This window comes from Pygocentrus nattereri, chromosome 7 (assembly GCF_015220715.1).
Source record: "Pygocentrus nattereri isolate fPygNat1 chromosome 7, fPygNat1.pri, whole genome shotgun sequence".
Classification (NCBI taxonomy): Eukaryota; Metazoa; Chordata; class Actinopteri; order Characiformes; family Serrasalmidae; genus Pygocentrus; species Pygocentrus nattereri.
The window spans coordinates 32,155,621-32,175,043 of record NC_051217.1 but is presented as its reverse complement, the minus strand read 5'-3'; the positions used below and the strand labels follow the sequence as shown (position 1 = coordinate 32,175,043).

The 19,423-nt window shown below is 40.5% G+C and overlaps 1 protein-coding gene across 2 annotated transcripts in view; it reads left to right on the top strand.

Annotated features, from left to right (window-relative positions):
* bcar1 (BCAR1 scaffold protein, Cas family member) overlaps nt 1-19,423 on the top strand; it is a 98,392-nt gene that overhangs the window by 68,531 nt on the left and 10,438 nt on the right. For both annotated transcript variants that reach the window (XM_017704206.2, XM_017704207.2), the window contains exon 3: nt 17,840-17,983. In XM_017704206.2, the coding sequence (XP_017559695.1) occupies nt 17,840-17,983 (144 nt within the window). The remainder of the gene's footprint in view (nt 1-17,839; nt 17,984-19,423) is intronic.

Genomic DNA, 19,423 nt, shown 5'->3' with positions numbered 1-19,423 from the left:
CCAGCACAATTAATTAGGGATGTGCAATGTATCAGATTCGTATAGCAATCAACAGATGATCGCTAAAAAAATGATCAGCACTGGACAGACGTTCAGATTTAACCTGTATTTAATTTTGACGTTTGATGACGTATTTATTGTTGTTAAGATCAGCAGAATATTTAGAACATGCTGGGCTACTGTACATAAATATGAATTTTATTCATTTTACTGCATTTGTTATACTGTAGAATGAAAATCACATTTTACCAAAATGCTTATCCAGGTAGATGGAGTCCCAGTTTCTGTATTTTATCAATATTTATCATCAAATATGTACAATATGTACTGCATCCCTTTGTTTTATAATAAGCATATCTTATTTATACTAAGTACAGTCTTTTTTGTAGAAAGAATAAATGTCTTTTACATTTTGCCTTTTGGTTTTATAATTGTTTGACAGAAGTGTAGATTCAAACCTGCCAAGAAAGAATGGAAATTGAATGAAAATGTAATTCATTACAGATGTACTTACATTTACATAGTACAGCAGAGTGACAGTGAAAAGACTTCTCAGTGTTAACATGTTCACTTTTTCACATTTTCACTTCTCTGTTTCTGTTCACTGGAAAGCTGCAGTCAACTGTTTATCTTTTAAAGCTGGTAAATTGCAGATGCATGCAATAAATAATTATTAAATTAAGTGAAAATTGTAATTAGAGTGACCTTTTTAGTTAGAAAGAGCAATGAAGTGCTGTATGAAATTGCACATGCAAATGTTTCATTTCTACTATAACTGTCTATTTGGCCGTTAGTGATTCGTAGAGTGGTTCAGCATTTTGAGGTTGTGCGGTTAATGCATCAGATATGCAAAAAGAATGGTAAATTCTAACATAGCTGTGTGCAGACCAGGAACCAAATAGAAAATCAGAGAAAGTTCTAGAAATATTAGCTGTATATCTTTCTTTCACTCGTAAGATTCATACCAGAGATAAAACTTGTTATTGCATTCCTCTCACATCCTCTCCACTGATACGCTCACTTTTTTGAAAGACAGAAATAACCAATTTCCCCGCAATGCTTATGTCAGTAGTGATGAAAGGAAAGATAACCAGGAAGCCAGGAAGAGTGTGGCTGCAGAAAGACTGAAAGAAAGGAAGGAAGTAGTGCAGGAGAGAAAGAGAGAAAGGAGAGGTTGTGAAGAAGGATTAGAGTGAGTGAAATGTACAGTAATAAATAATACATGTTTGTGTAATAGTAGTGACTCTGGGCATTGTAGATTTTGGTAAGGTGGGGGTGCAGGGCGAGTGAGAGATTTGCATTGGGACCTGCATGCTCCTCTGAGACCATCCTGCAGTCAGGGGCACTGAGCCATATGCCAGGGGAGTGAATGAAATGAAGTGAAATGATCGAGAGAAGGAGAGCAGAAGAGAGGTGCAGCTGCGTCCCCTCTGGCCCATGCTACGTCTACCATCTTAACCCCACCTGCCAGGACTAGAGGCTCATGGTCAGATCTGCATCAATATATTGTCCCTAAACTCTGATGGAGGAACAAGATTGAAACTATACTGGTATTTCAAGTCACGTAAAATGATGTAAATGTTTTTTTTGCATGTTCAAAGCATCTTGCAGATGGATTATCCTTTTTACACTTTACTCCTCTGATTTACTAAAGTAGTCTCTAAATACTGTCATCACACCTAGAAAATGTTCCAGCAATACTGAAAATTCTCACATCTACATCATTAGCTACCATTATCAGCATGCCAGAAATGCATTGGATGATACTTCCAATTCAGTTACCTCTTTCTGTTACTGTGTACAAGTTTCAGACATCTAAAATCAGCTATTAATGATTTGAATTCTTGTCTGATTGTGTGGTTGGACTTGTTCAGCTGTTACTGCACTGCATGTAAGAACAAATTGAGGCAGAATTGTGGAGCTATAACTAAGGCAGTATTATCTCTATTATCCTTCAGGCACATTTGTTGAGTTACTTTAACCAATGTGTGTCCATTTGTGTAGCATAGCCATGGCATTAAACAAAATACTGAACAAATATCAAGTTTTTTTTGTCCAATGAGGATATTTCATGATCTCAGGTGGACTGATATTCTGTTCACAGATCACACTTATCCCTAGAGTAGAAAGCATTTTCTTTGAAACTTTTCCAGTCAGTGTGTAAATTAGCCAAGGACCATACCCGAAGGAGCCTTGTGTATGGCTGAGCTCTTCTCAACTTCTCCCAAACCAGCGATCGATTGGGAAAATGAAGAAAGAAACACATGCGCATGTCAGTGCAGGGGGCTGTGGAAAGCCTAGCTTGGAACAGACAGTGAGATAGAAGCTGAGGCATGTCTCATTGATCAGCAGTCAAAGCCAGGGGTCGGGGAGGGGAGAATGGATCAATGATGGCGGTCCTCAGGGCTCTAGCATGATGCTACAGCTCACAGATAATACAATATCTGTCCCTGTCCAGCTCACATCCTATTCCACTGCTCCAGAAGGACTCCAGAATTTTCTATCAGTTTCCTCACAATGTCCTCATTTTACCATGTAGATGGAGACCAGAAGTGGGCATAGTTTCAGCTCATTGAGTTTCAGATGGAACAGGGTATTCCCTGAGCTTCAATTTGAAAAATGATTACACTATAAAGCTGTGTACTTCACTATCTAATTCCTGGATTTTTGTATGCGGCTCTGGCAGTCAAAATGAATTTCTCAAACATTTTTCATTGATTACTGAAAAACACTAAAACTCCACCTAACTCCTCTGGCTTTCATGTTCGCCTGATGTAATTTTGTCATACTTTTATAACCCTTAAGTTGTCTAAATGGAATAGATTACTGTTCTTCACTCCTTTCTACATTTGGAATGCATCTGGGTGACTACAGGGAAAATCAGAGCTGTAAGCTTAGCTTTTTAGGTGAGAGCACAAAAATATAGCAGCATACAGAGGACCATGTTTTATTACTCAAAAAACAGCCAAGGGACATTGGTTACATTTTCATGAATAACAGAAACTGACCAATGATGAGTGGGGTAAAGGATGGACAGTAAGCTGTAGTCTGTAATTATATACCTAGTAGACGTAAGCAGTAGGTAGATTTAATAGGTACAAGGCAGCATTTAAGACACTGGAAGTCGAACATTAATCGAACATTTTGCACTTTCTTACACATTTTACACAATGTCTTACACAAAATACATGGCAAATTACCACACAGCTCCTGAAGTCATTGAATCATGCCTGAATACCTTCCAAAATAAGTAAATTGAAAATGATAAAACACAAAAACATCAACTTCCACTAAAACAGCCTAGTACACTGCTGAGGCACAGCAAGTTTTTATTCTTCTGTGCCTAAAGAGAACAAGCACTTTTTATTTTATGCCATTTTGAAAAACGTTGCCTTAGCCAGACTGTGGTGGATGCTTTTATGTATGTATTTTCTGTGAATGTCCTCCAGTGTTGTTCTTCTGGGGAAACAACTCACCCCCCACCATCACCCCTGCCACTTTCTCATTACGAGATAAGGAGTTCATGCTGAGAGAGTGGATGATGGACACACACACACACAGTCTGAGGAGGGGATAGACTGATGAAGGATGAAGCCAAGTGCCCTGATATTTCAGTTTTTGATGAAAACGTGAATATGCATGTGTCTTATTTCATCCTAAAAGTACTTGACAGACCATTCCTGAGTGTGTGTGTGTGTGTGTATGTGTGCTAGTGGGGGTAGTAATGCCTTGCTGGGCACTGAAGGACCCTTTTTGATAAGGATGAAGAGGTAAAGTGGAAGGTGGTGTAGGGTAGTCCAGAATCCGCTCAGCTGTGCCCTGGTGGCGGGTGGCCTCTTCGAGCTGCAGTAGGGATGAGGAGTATTGGATGTGGGGGGCTAATTGTGCTAAGGCAAGGCTGCAGCAGCCGGAGCAACTGGGACTGGTGTCAGATCAAAGAAGATTTCAGACGGGGTGTGGTGGCACGCGACCCATAAAGCTCCAGCACACTCCCCTGACAGGCTCTGCAGTTTCTTCTTTCTCCATGTGTTCCATACATCCATTTTTTGTCTTGATCTCTTTCTCTCAGTGCTTTGACAGTTGTTTTCAAAGCTAGTTATGTTTATGCCTCATTGCTGTGCCTAAAAAGCCCACCTTTAAAATGATGACAGCCTTAGCACCCTCTGTGTGTCAGGAAAACAAACTCACACAGAAACAAGACTAGGAAAGCATAGTTTCATTGGAAAACAAATGCAGGTTGCAAAGAATGTTAGCTTTAATAAGTGGATCACCAACATGCTGTAACTGTGTTGACTAGCCACATAGTAAATGTTTATCCTGAACAGAGCTGGCTAGCTAACTTCAGGGAGATTGACATTCTTGGATGTGATCCATCCATTTAACTAGCTATCTATGATTAACCCCCTAATAAAGCTCCTTTGTAGACCCACATATCAGTTTCCCACTGTCACAGCTTCATATCTCACATATCCGTTTCATAGTAGTTATGTAGCGTTTAGTAATTTTTTTCAAAATCACAACACACGTAACCTTTCCTGAAAGCTATTGTAAAATAGACACAAGGCAACATCTTTGTAATCAATTCATATAATACATTTCTGTGATGTAGCCTTTATTACACACCACTGTGAAGAAGTCTGATGCATAGAGAATAACTGGTGGAATTTCGCTTTCATTTTAATAACTGAGTAATAGGCTGTGCTGGAGATCAAAGGGTTAAGAGACTGTTGAGAGAACAGTGGTCTCTCTTCAAAGCAGCAAGTCATTTATTGAAATATTACTCCACTTTGTCCTTTGTGATTGTTGGAGCCACAGCAAACAAATGGTAGTGTTGATATTGCAGGGCCTCAAAATGGCGCCTCCTGCACTGCAGGACGTCGCTTCAAGCTCTTGTGCATGTGAACAATAGGGATTCAAGTCAGTTAGGGACTGTTCTTGTTAGGCCCGCAAAAATATACATCACAGCACAATACAGTCACCTTGGAACAATTCTTTTTGACCCAAATTAATAGTTACAATATTTATTAATAGCATAGATCAATAAATTGTAATACAGAACATACATTTGTTTTTGAAGTGGAACAAGAGCCATCCCCACCTCTCTGACTAAGACCTTGGTAGAATCTCCTGATCTTATATCCTAATGATGCTAATGCTCTCCTCAGTCACCTAGTTACTTGTTAACTAGAGGGACGTGGCAATAACAGCTCTGTTTGCACATTGACCTGTTTGAGCAAATAAAGCCAGAACAGATGGAGCTGAAGTGAAGGAGAGAGAGTTCATTGTTTAAACCTGGTAGTGAGTGCTGGTTTAAGGTTGAAGTTGAGGCACAGGAGCACATGGCACCTTGCATGCCTGGAACACCAAATCTCTTTAAGAATTTGAGGAAATTATAATTAGTTTAAGAGCTTCTGAAGCTATGGCTGCTAAACCTGCCCCTAGTGTTAATCCTAAAGGGAAAGTTTGGGAGAAAAAGCTTTTTATACTTTTTCCTTTACCCAAAATGTAGTCCATCAGACATATATGGTGTCTGAAGTCTGAGTCCATAGTTTTGCGCTGAAGTATAATGTAGTTGATGCCTAAATCATCACACACTGTGTTAAGATATAATAAGCTCAAATATGGGCTTGATTGTTTAGACTTTACTGTTATCTATAACGCCTTTCGCCCAGTGACTGCTGGGACAGGCCCCAGCACCCCTGTGACCCTGAAGGAGAAGCGGCTTTGAAAATGTGTGTGTGTGTGTGTGTGTGTGTGTGTGTGTGTGTGTGTGTGTGTGTGTGTGTGTGATCTTTAACAATGCACAATACGCATAAAATTCAGGCTTTGAGATACATTTGTCAGTTACTATATATATCACTATGTCATACAGTGTCAGAATGTCAAAAACCACATTATATTATATGGGCTTATAGTTCTGGTGCAGACTAAAGAAGTAAACTGTGGATAACAAACATTTCTTGGCTGATTGGCTACTTTTTGTGGTGAGAGGAAATTGTATGTGATTTTTTGAAAAGCTACTGCTGAAGCTATTCATAACCCTTCATGTTAGTTGGTTGTTGACATTTACCACGGATTTGCAGTTGAGAGAGGTCTGTTGGCATGTAGGTGTTTGGAGGAGAAGGAAGGGAAGGCAGCTGGGTTTGGAGCTGTCCCTTCTGGCATGGAGAAAAGCCTGATTAAAGCTTTCTTATCGCCTCCTGCTTCTAATATCCCTGTTTTAGCCTCACAGGAGATGCTGATAAGAGAGCCTGGCCTTATAGTGAGGTACAGAAGGAAGGGGGGAAAGAGAGAAAGAGAGGGAGAAGAACAGAGAAAGGCTTGATTAAGATTCTGCCGTGGGTCTGCTGCGCTGCCTGCTCAGAAAGTAAATGTATAATCCCTAGAGAGTTTGCTGAGGCTCACCTGCACAGGAGGGAGGAGGGAAAGAGAGGATCAGGAGGAGGAGTGGAGGACGAAGAGTGTGAGAGAGCTTATCTGCAGGAGCAGGTCTTATTGGGGGAAGAGAGGGAGGGATGAGAAGCGTGAGCAGAGAAAGAATGTACCTGTGCTTGACCTTTCACTGGCAATACAGTATTATAGTTAATGCAGCTTGTTCTATTGTTAAAATTCATCGAAAAACCTTTGAGAATAAACATCTAAAGGTGTGTGTGTGCGTGTGTGCGTGTGTGTGTGTGTGTGTGTGTGTGTGTGTGTGTGTGTTTTTGGTGCACCTCAGTGTTGCTGTAATCTTCCTATATTTTGACAATTAATTAAGTAATAAGAGATTTCACAAAAGGCCATAACAAACCATACCTTTAAAATATCCTAAAATACTGAAAAAAGATGAAGAAAATGGCTTTAAACGCTACTGTACTATATAATGTACTATATAATGCATATGAATCCATCACGTTCTGTTCTCACAAGCCTGTCGCATTTTGTCACTTAGCGAAGATCCACTTACTTTGGCAGGAGAGGGCTGTCTGACTGGAATCCAAAACAGCCATCTACAGACCTGTGTTTTTGTGTGACATGAAGGAGTAGGTGATTTTCAAAATGGTGCTACAACAAAAACTCATATGTGGGAAACAAATGTAAATGTAAAAAACACGTTTTTTAGTCCAGCAATGATACCTTGCTCCAAAATACACGTCACGGGAACTGTTTGCAAAAATGTATTTCCTTAAATCACTTACCCAAACAACCGTTTCTATTTAAATAGGCAGGTTTATCATTCATGATGAGGCGATTGCTTCCACCCAGTTATGTCTACTTTAGGCTTGCCAGCTAACAATTAATCACCCAATAATTACAGCCAAGAATTGGCCTCACTGCATCAAACAGCCTAAAACTGCAACACTGGAAGTGCATACACAACATCCCGATAACTGTGGTCAGGAAAGCGTTCAGTACAATTATATTTTCTAAGTTGTTTTGGCTCCACACACCCCGTCTCATCTTCAGGCTTTTTATTTTAACGTTCTGATTTAAAACATTAGTTTATAAAAAGATACAAATATCTACTTTTCCACTAGGGAAAACTCATGTAAGGTACACCATTGGACGTTAAAACCACTGTTGTACCTTTGAGGGTACACATACATTGTTTGTACCTTGATGAATGAATCCTGCATGGTACCTTTATTTCTAACAGTGTAGTGTGGTGTAGTGTTTGTGTGAGTGTATTTTGGGATATGAGTGTGGGCATATTGCTCTGACTGTACTGCTGACTTGCATACAGCTTTAGGTTACGTATACAGAGAACTGAGTGGACCATATGCTGCTCAGAGCTGTTCTACGATAGCAGGCATCACACATGCAGGGAGTGCAGTATGCAGTGCTATGTACATGCATGTAAATGCAAATATGTGTTCATATGTATGTTGTGGGAATTCCCCTTACTGGGCAGGTCTGTAATCTCAGGCATGGTTCTGCCCGCACATTCCAGTGTGTTGGAGTTTCTCCTCCCTGCCTGTCTTCCCTCCAGCTACACACACACACTTATCCAGTCAAGAACTGAAATGTGCCCTGAATTCAGTGTGCTTCTTTTTTTAAGACATGCTTTCTTTTCCCCCACCACCTCAGATCCCTCAAATAAGTCTTAATGAACAGAAAGCTCTTGACCGTTTCTTTATTAATGCAGACTCAGTGCTCCTCTAGGCTTTAGTGTGGCTATAGCACAAAGTGAGAGAGAGAGAGAAAGAGAATTTCTGGGCACTGCACTGGCTTGTGCCTTTTCCCCCAAGAGTGATATTCTCACTGTCCCCACATCACTGTACACTGATGGAGCAGTGCAACATTTAGCCTTTCTTTTACTCTCCTACCCTCTTCTCTTTCTCCTCCTCCTCTTTTTCTTTGTTCTTTTCTGACCTTTCTTTGTTGCTCTCTTCTTTTCCTTTCTCTTTCCTTCTCTCTTCTCATCTGTTCTCCTTTCTTCTGTTCTATTTTATATCTTGTTTTTTTCTTTCCTCTGTTCTTTCTCTTGCCTTTTTTTACTTCTTTTCTGTCCTCTGCTTTCCTCTACTCTTCTCATTTCTGTGCCTTTCTTCTCAGCTCTTTTGCTCTTTTTTCAGTTTCTTCTCTTCTGCTCCTGACTCAGGGACCCTCCACACTTTAAGTATCCTCTCAGCAGTAGAAGACAGATTAGAGTGACTGCTGTGTGTAAGAGGGAGGAGGTAGACAGAGACAGAAGGAGAGTAAAATGAGTTTCCTAAAGTATGAAGCTTACTGGTTTGAAGAGCTCAGGGGTCTAGGGCAGCGTGAGTGCCCATCTGCCCACCACCCGCTGCAGCTGTGCCCTAGGCGCAGTAGCTCTGTGCTAAATCAGTCTGCTTCACCGAGGCATCAGACCGTCCATCTGCATGCACTAGACACACACAGTTAACACCACTGAGCTATTCATTGCAAGTAAAAAAAGACTTAAAAATAGTTCAAAAGAGTCTTCAAATGACTGTTACTACCTAAACTATATACTATTGCAGCTGCATGTGAATCTTTAAACCAGATGACAGTGCATTATGGTTATTCCACGACTCCACGACAGTGTATAGCTTTGGACACAGCCAGAGTCAGATAACACACTCAGGTAACCTCAGTACCTACTGTGAAATTTTCAGATCTGCTAGCTAAACACTGAGAAAGAGAGAAGAAAGAGAAAGAGATGGCGAGAAAGGATGAAAGTGAGAATCAAAGAGAACACAAGGCCTGTGGTGGGTGTAGCTGTTGGAGGAGGAATAGGAGGAGGTATGACTGGGGTTCTCATGCAGAGCTGCAGCTCATGACTTGTCATTAGCTCCCCACAAAGCCAGTGTGGGACAGGGACAGGGCTGTCCCCCTCACCATAAACATGGGGCCTTCAGCTAGAGCTTTATTTGTGCTCCAGTGGCTCTCATCAAAGGCCTGGGATATTACAGCAGGGCACGAGGCTTGCTTTGTACCTCATGCAGTTAAAAGGCCTGGAAAAGGGAAGGTCAGAGAGGAGCAAGGGGGCTGGTACAGACACTTTATTTACACACACACACACACATTCATTGCTGTTGTGTGCATTTTCTGTATGAAGAACTGTGAGAGACTGTTGTTTATTTAATTTTCAGTCAAAACAGCCAAGTCCAAGCTATTCATGTTTCAGGTGATTGAGAGATAGATGTTAGATAATCGACTTGCAAAATTAAGGTCAAAGTCCAAAGAAAATAAGTAAAAAACAGGAGTTTCCAAAACTGGAGTTTAAAAAATATTTAAAAATACAGAGAAAATGTGACTCCTAACAAACGTGCCAGACCTGGAAGACCACCAAAACTATCAGCTTCAGATAAACAGCACTTAAATCTTTCATAGGAGATCAAGCTCCATTCTTGCATCAGATCTGGAAAAATCCACAGGTGTTTCTGTCCATCCTTCCACTGTGAGAAGACAACTCAACAGTGTGAGTGTTGGATAAAGGATGTGTGGCTGTTAAGAAGTTGTTACTGAGAAAGAGACTAGATAATAAAGAAGTCAAATCAAACAATAGAAGCTGAAGGTGCTCTCAGAACAGTCGGTTGTCCACCTCAACTTCACTGATCGTGTCTAGAATTACTTGTATTTTGAGAAGCAGAATATGCAACCAACCTCTAAGACTGAACCTTGGAAGTGTGGGGGAAAAATGTCCCTGCAGATTTTTTGAAAACCTGAAAGCTGCCAAAAAGAATGAAAGCTGTCATAAAGGCAAAACATGAACACACTAAATACTGAAAAAAATTATATTACATTCACCTGCTGAGGCTTCTGAGTAAGTTTCTGTTAAATAAATGTTTTGCACTTTTTTTTACCTAATGCTGAAAAATGCATAACTTGTACTTAATGGCCATGTTTACTGGAAATTAAACAGATGAAGGGTGGTGTCTCACTTTTGCGCAGTAGTGTATTTGTACATGCATATTTTCTGCAGCAAACAGGTTCAAGCTGTAAGTGTTTCCTGTTAGAACCCTGCTACCCTGTTCCAGGGCTAAACTTAGTGGTCACTTCTTTGCTGATCACTATGATGTTTTACTGTCCTTTCTTGAAGGGCACAGATCAAAGGGAAATAGAAGTTCTCTTTACGTTCAAATGAAAACCAAATGTTATGCCATATAACGTCAGCATCACCGTAGTTTATAAAGATAGCATCTAACTTTTGGTATAGTTTCTACTGCCCGATGTATTAATGATATAATGTTAGATATCTTTAAAAAGCCAGCTATTTTAATGGTGCTATTTGTATGTATGTGTGCATTATCACCAGTCATATACTTCACTTACAAACACATACACACACAGTGGTCTCAGTCTCTGGCTAACCTTTGATCGCAGACCGCAGGGCTGATGTGGTCTCCAAGGAGACACACTCATTTCACCCTTATTAATGGGTGCTGTGGACAGGGCCGAGTGTTGTGTTGCCAGGAGTGCAGGCAGATTTTGCATATGTGTGAGCAAGTTTGCACACATGCTTCTTCAGACAGTCACACGCTTCTCCAACCAGGACATGAAAGAAAGCAGGGACAGAGAGAGGGTATGAAGAGTGGAGAGAGGAGAGAAGGAAAAGAAATTAGGCTGGAGAGAGGGAGATAGATATGCAATAGAGGAGTGTTGCGGATGTGCATATATGGCACTCAAGCATGCAGCACATAAATTGGTTTTGTGAGAAGAGATAGAGAGTAGAATAAGTGAGATGAAGAGATGCAGATACTAAATGAGGATCCACCTCTAAGAGACTAGGGAAAATAAAACGAAGCTGAAAAGAAACCGAGGGTATGCAGATGGAATATCTGGTAGGTCAAGAAGAGTAAGTAGTCAAGAACAACTTCGGTCATCCCATCCAAGTGGAATAAAATAATTAATGATGTCCTGACCTTTTTTGCCACTAACCTTTTAATATTATGTATCAGATGATACAGATCCAGTACTTGTATTTTCATAGACAATACGGCACACAGTGCTCACTTCACTGCATTAATGGAGAAATCCAGTTTTCAAAACATTTCTGCACATGAAGCAGTAGGTATCAAACATTCAAAGTGCTTAATGTCTCTAAAACTCACAGAAAGCTATTACATTATAAGGTTTATACTCTCTGTGCCTAAGACACTGTTTTATGATAGTTTCAAAATAAAGTTTTGGCAGAAAATAAATGTTTAATATCCATTTATGGAGGAGAGATATGTGCAGAAGAAAATAGTCCTTCAAGACAGCTTATTTATTCAATTTGCCACAATTTAACCACTATTAATATTACATATAAAAAGTCAGAAGACATGTACATTAACTAGTCATTTTGCAAAGTAAATAAAATGCATAGTGTTGTAGACATTAGCACCACTTTTAAGAGCTGCATCCTTCCTGTTTACACCAGACTGAGTGACTTAGAATTATGCAGGAATTTTTAAATTAAGGTGTAAATCCCCTTTAAATTTCTAAAAATGAGTCTGCTTTAGGTAAGATATGATAGGCTGACAGTTATTTTAAAATGCAAAGTAAAATCTCCCCTTGTTAGTATCTGCTTTTAACAGTGAAACCCTGCCATTGCAGATATTGCAAGTGGCTGTTGGGCTGTTTTCATCGTCCACTTTTAAATAGCTCCACACTGCAGACATTTAAACCACTTGTCATCTCTCGAAAATATGCCTCACTGCCTCGAGTTGCAAATGATGTTGGTTTACCTGTATAGCCGTGATATAAATAGAGCACAGCGGGGTTAAACAGCATGAGCAAAGGACGGGGAAAGCATCAGAGTTAATATCACCGGTACCAGTCCAGCTCCTGCACTGATGTTTTAATTCAAACCAGGACATTTTTGGAAACAGTCTTCTTTCAGGCCCTTGGAGTGACAGTACAAGACTGAGCCATAAGACAGCACAGAATGAATAAGACAAAGTAAGCAATAAAACAAAGGGGGGCTGTTGATTGTGAGGTTGTTGATTGGCATGTTGTCCCACCCAGCACAGTCATGGCAGTAATGTGGAGCATGTGTTTGAGCGCTGCTAGCATGGCTCTGTGTGGATTAAGAATGGGGGTCTCTTTGTCTCCAGGAGCCCCTCAAGCCCTCTAAAACAAGCAGCCTGACCCTCACACACGGCACATGCCACGTGGCACAGGCCTGGAGCACACACAATACAGACACATGCTCACATGTGTGGAGTTAATTAGCCTCTGATTAATGCAACAGAGTGAGTTTTGGAGGGGAAAGCAGGACCACAAATCTCTCTCCCTTTTCTGGCTCCTGGGCTGAAGCTGTTGTTGGGCTGATGGTTGTGATCTGGGTCAGTCAGCAGCTGCCCACTCTAAAGCCCCCTTTAATTTTGGCCTTAACCATTCGCAAGGCTGAGGAAGGATTAGAATCTCTCACACACTCAACTGCAAACTCTTCCCTGTGACTCTTCCCTGCTCCTTATTCAAACCCCACACCCACTGTAGATCACAGTAAAGTGGTCAGTGCAACACTGCCCACATTAAACTCACACGCTGCCCAGTTATGAAAACGGAGAGGAATCGACCGCAGTCGGAATGGTATAAAAACAAAAACCTCTGGTCCCAGAGTGAAAATTAGAGTGAGTGGAATGGGCACTTTGAAAGCACAGCTGCATGGATGCCCTAGAAAGCCGTGTGTATGTGTGTATAGCTGAAAAGACACAGATGCGGCTGTTTTGGCACCCACATCACATCCTGTCACACAGCCCAGCTGAGCACGCTCTGAAATACTATAGCCTACATATTACTTCACACACCAAGTTAAAAGAATAAAGCAGTGAAACAAGAAACACATTGATGGACAGCTGTCATTCTATATAAACTTGAACTCATTTGATGCCCATATAAATACTTCCACACATATTCAGTGACATACATGGGGTTTAGACATCAGTTCCGTCTTCAATTCCAGCCTTAAAGCTCCAGTGCAAATCTAGAAGCAGCCATTAACGTTATACATGATCAACTACATTTGAGGAAAGAGGAAAATGGTGTTAATGTGCTTTTTTTTCCAAATTATTAGAACCAGGAAATATCTGAGTGTGGTCATTTCCAGACGGAAGGCACCACATACAGCAAAAATGTGCTAGACCCATCCTCTTACTGGATTATAGAAATCCCCAAAATCAGAATAAACAGATGCTGACGCTGGTGCTGCAGACAGTGGAGGTAATAAAGCCATTCAGCTGCGGGTGAACAATGGAAACGTAAATGCCAACCGGACACACATACTCACAGAGACCTCCTACCTGCACCCCTGTCCTCACAAAACAACACAGAGAGGACAGCTTGCTCCACAGATGGCCATTATGTGAGAGTGGTGGGGGTTAAGAGAGGATGCAATTCTCATGCATGACCACTTCATATATATGTAAAAGCATTTGGAATTGTATGCCTGCGGGATCATGGACTTTGCTATTCATTGCCTCATAGTCCAAGCAGTGGCACACCATCAGGATTGAGGTCAGCTTTACTAAGTTCAGCTTAACTGAATTAAACCAGCCTGGTCTTACAAACCAAATTCATGAGGGCAGAATGAATGCTGATACATTTTGGCCATCTACAGTATACCAAATAGAAGTATTAGATTCAAATGTTGTATAATCTGTTATCATGTGTTTTGTATGTAGGATAAGTAAGATGTAGTAATTATATGTGTAACCATGGGTGCCACTAATAACACACTGTAATAATATTACAACCATCAGAACAAAATCTACTCAATCTGATGCTTTTAAGACTAAGGAACCAAAGTCCAATATCCTGCCGTGCACAGTGAACACAAATGAACATGCAAGAGGCAAAACAATATTGTTAAAAATCCTTTTCAGTCTCAGTCTTATTTTTAAAGTGAGCCTTTAAGGTTCAGTTTAATTATTTATAATTAACGACTCTAACTCTGGCACTTGCACAAGATCTCTTCAGGAGGGATGTGTTAACTGAAAAATCTGTATTATTATATGATCAATAAACAGTACTGAACATAACAGTACATGTACTCTACTACTTTTCAAAATACAGCTCCATGCTCTTTCTGTACCCAGTAATATTACTGACCTGTTGCCAAGTGACCAAATAGCTGTTAAATGTTACATCAGTTTTTTTTTTCTTTTAGTATTACACAACTTTACTAGTCTTTTGTTGAGTTTCAAATTTTAATATGTTGTCATTGTACTTGTACATTTTATGTTGTCATTGTGTATTTTCAATTAAATAGAGTAAATAATTTGCATATCATTGTATTCTGCTTTTATTTACATTTTGCACAGCATCCCAATGTTTTTGGAAATAGGGTTGTAAATATAAACCACACAGGGACCCACCAAACTGTTAAATGGTATCAGTTAAGCAGCTGAATAAAAACAAGAAAAGTAGAAAATAATTCTCCATATTTGTAATTTGGAGCATGGAAATGTTATTGTATTTGGAATGCTACAGTTTTCTGTGGTGGCATGTGTCAGTGTGTCAGCTGGGGTCGCAGCAAGTGTAGTGGGGGGTCCTCCGGCTTTAGATGAGGCTTTTAGGGAGGGTGCAATCTGTTCCTCTCTTCAGAGTGACCCTCTTGGACATGGCTAGGCCTTGTGTTTGTGACTTCTGGCCAGCTGTCATTGGTCAGACAGTTCTCCACTTTTGTCCCCCAGCACGGCACCATAGTGTCCTCTTCATGGCATCGTTATAGCCCCCTAAAAGAATGTTGTGACAGCTGATCCCCTCCCCAAACACACACATCCAACTTCTTCATTGACTAATATGCTTTTAGTTAAATTGATGAGTGGGTGGTGATCATCAGTGGGCCATATGTCCCCCTCTCCCCCCCCCCATCGTCATTGATAATTCACATTATTGATTGCCATTTCTTTTGGATGGCCCTTCAGCAGGTCTCAGTGGGCTATTGAAGGGGCCATGAGGGCAGAAGTGAGAAAGATCTGAGCAGGCTAGCAGGTTTAGTTGTGCTAAATAACCACAAGGTGGATAAAGTGGCTTTTAATCTCTGCATATATTTATGGGATCTCATGGATAGGTGTCAGGGGTTAGCTGATTATTATCTGAATTCCTCTGCTGATAATAGGCTGTGTATGTGTGTGCAAAAGTTGGTTGCATTTTCTGCTTAATACAAACTACTTAATCACAAACACATTTGATTATGCTGAGGTCTGGATTCTGGATTCAAATTCGACATACATAAAACCACTTTTTTTGTAAATAGCATTTGGTCCGTATTGTACCGTCCTACTGTGCGTGTTGTGTGTGTAGTAGAGATGGTACAGTACTACATTTTTTTCTTTGTCAATACTGACTAAAACATTGAGTACTGGATGATACTAAACCAGTTCTTCTTAAAAACTAACTTTAAAATGAGCTGTTTTTAATTGAAGCTTCACTTAAGATGAACATCTAAAGTTAGGCTATAATGCTTAATCTACTCATACACACATACAGGAAACCCTACACAGAACATCACACAATGTAAGTTTGTGCTATTTCAGGCTAAATTTGTAACAGGTTTGGATGGCAGTCATTCATTTTTTTCCCTCCGATGCAGCATTTTCTGCTAATACTGGCTAGATGCCGATACCAATATGCCATCTGTAGTATGTAGTCTCAGCTGATCTTTGAACACCTGCTTTCCTCTTTAGTAAAAGGCCTCTGTGGTGTATCATGGGTGTAGAACTCTGGAAAAGGCTGCCCAGCTGATGCACATGTAAACAAAATAGAGTGTAATAAAGCATTCTGGCTTTATTTCAGTAGGCCTGTGTTATCTCAGAAGGCTGTTAGTATACAGTAAGCAGGACATGCTCTGTGTTAGTGTTAGGTCAGACACCTGCAGTGGAGTCTAAATGTGTGTGAAAGTGTGTACAGCACCATGGAGAATGTCCCCATTTACTACAGCTGTGGCTGGAGAGTAGAGAGAGAGCGAGGTGAAAGGAGGAAAATGGTCGTAAAACATTTTGCTTGATGACATCCGCACGTCACTGCAAGAAGTGAAAGCATCAGTAATTTGATTTCTCATGGTCGTTTCTGAAAAAATAACAGAAGGGTTGAGGAAAGATAAAGAGAGCGAGAGAATGCGAAGAAAAGGCAGGCGTAGTAGGAAGTTTGAGCGGAATTAGCTGCGGCATATTGTCAGATTTGTTTAATGGGTAACGACTTAATTGGCTGTTTAGCAGGGCTGTCACATAGCCAGTGACAGGCTATCTGAGAGAGAGAGAGCAAATATTATTATAGGATCAGAGAGACTTTCATTAACCATTCAGGCCAGTTCCAAACACAATTGAAAGGCTGAAGTTCGGGGGCTCGCACTCTCTCTCTCATCCTGTGTGTATGCTCATTGAGGTATAGGCTAAAGGCCAGTACATGAATGAGTATTTATTCTTCACCGTTTCCTGCATTACTGAGTGAAATTGAGGGTGTATGTGAGTAAGAAACTACGACTACATCAGTGAAGCAGAATTAGCTTTCAGCTCCCCTCCATGAATTGAAAAAGTGATGTACTGAATCTTTTTTTATATAGATTCAGACATTTACACATTAATTAAATGTATTAGACATTTACACATGTAGTAAATGTATCAGCACAGTTATTGCGAATAGGAAATAAACTGAAGGACAAAATTGTGTTACTGCAATGTATTTTATCACTTTTTTGTTTGGTTATACTAACTCTTAACACATCATTATTGCTCTGCGTGCCCCTGCTGGTACATGCTCTCTGTGCCTTCCTATAAACACACATGGTTCATATACTACTTGCTATAATTGTGTTGATGTAATATATTTATTCATGTAGAAATTATGTAAACATTTGAATAAAGCGAATTAAGGGTTTTAGTGTAACAGGCTAAATCGCTGCATAAGGTCAAACTTGGAGCTAGAGGAGCACTATGAGCACATAGCACCATAACATTATAGCTTACAAACATTAAGAGGTGATCTAAGCAGTCAGTTTGTGTGGACAGCGAGTGGTGTTGTGGATCATGTGTGGATGAGCAGCAGTTATCTGTGTGTTGTGAGAACAGTGTTATGAGTGTGCTCTGTTGTAAAAATACAACAGCGAGTTTGTTTTCATTTCCCAGGCTAGGGAGGTTAACTCAGTCCTGAGAGCAAAAGACAGAGAGTAAACAGGCAGACAATAGGACAGCCCCTATTCCCACGGTGACTCCTGAGGACCCCCACATTTGTTTTGGATGTTATGAGATTAACATGGTGAAAAGGCCACTAGAGCCGATTTTAGGGTCACTTGTGAATCTAATAAAACAAAGTTTAAACAGGAGTCCCTGGTCTTATAGGGAAACAGCTGGCTGAAGTAAATCTTAATTTCCTGTAACAATTACATCAGAGTGAACAGAGTTTAACCTTCTTTCTCTCTATGTCTCAGGTGGTGGTGCCCACACGAGTTGGTCAGGTGTATGTGTATGACACCGGGAAATCAGAACAGGATGAGTATGACGTCCCACGACACCTGCCCCCCTCCCAGGACATCTATGATGTGCCACCGACCCGTGGCCAATACAACCAGCAGGTAGAGTGTTAACCACCCACGCATTATTGCCATTTCTGTGCTTCATAAACAATATCATAGCCCTCAGATCAGGTGACCAGTGAACGCTGCAGACACGGAGAGAAAGTTGTGGTGCTTTTTAAAACTTTGAAATAACACATATAGAATTTTGAAATAACATAATAGGATAAAATAATAGTAATAATAATAATAATAATAAAATAATAGGAACCCCACCCCTGCCAACACACACACACATACACACACACTTTGCCTTCATGCAGCTTCACTTAATTCCCAAGTTGCTTCGTTAGAAGACTTTATTGTTGACACCAAAATACAAAAAATAATATCTAAATTTATACCTTTTGATGTCTTGATTCTAATATTTAAATCTATAGAATAAGGTATTATTAGATGTAAGGTAATAACAATATTATTATTCCAAACCTTTTTAACATTAGAGTACTTTCTATCAAATTGCAGCACAACTAGTACTAATACTCTTGGGCCATGAATGAAAACAAAGCTCAGTGATACAGACCAGCACTGCAGTGCTTTGACTAGTGGAGCTACTAAGAAGCTCCTGAATTCTGAACATTAGAGCTGAGCTCCTTTAGCAGCTTAGATTGAGGCTGTGGGAAAGCAGTAAAAGGTCCATGATAGAGTCCAGCTGACTGCACTTCATTGAGGGTCTACAAGAGCCACTCCTGGATTGCTGTATTCATTCGACGTGCCTGCCCAACGAATGTCTCGGATGTCATCGGTGTGATTGGAGTGTATGTTTGATGATAGATGGCTTATCTTTTTCTTTGTTAGCTCAGACACTCTGCTAGACTGGTCATCCGTCTGTGAAGTGTTTCCGCTCTCATTAATATTAGATGTGCTGGGAATATTAAATCCACACTCTCTCACCGTCTCTCGCTCTCTCTCTCTTTCTCTTTTTCGCTCAGTCTGTGTTGTTAAACTGGTGTGGGCTTGGAGATTGCTCCTCTATTTTTGGCTGAGGTCATGCATTACTCGCAGGGGAAGTAGATATTTTAGTGTCTGGAGGCGTCTGAGAAAGAAGGTCGATTCTGTGCGAGTGTGTGTATGTGTGTATGTGCATGTCTGATTTTCCTCACAAAGTGAACAAAGCGAAATGTCCTGGGACGACATTGTGTGCGTGAGCAGATGTTTATGTGTGTTTTTGTGTTTAAAGGTGAAACAGCTGTCAGAAAGATCAGCTCCTCAGTGCAGCACACTGCATCACAGACGTACATACATACATACATACAGCCATGCAGGAGAGGCAGACCCACAATATGAGAGAGAACGAGAACAAGAAGGAGGAAGAGAGAGAGAATGAGAGGGAGAGAGTGAACAAAATGGAGAAAGGAGAGATCAAGAGGGAGAGAGAGAAAGAGAGGGAGAGAGCACAAGAGGGGGAGAGAGAATGAGATGGAAAGAGTGAACAAAAGA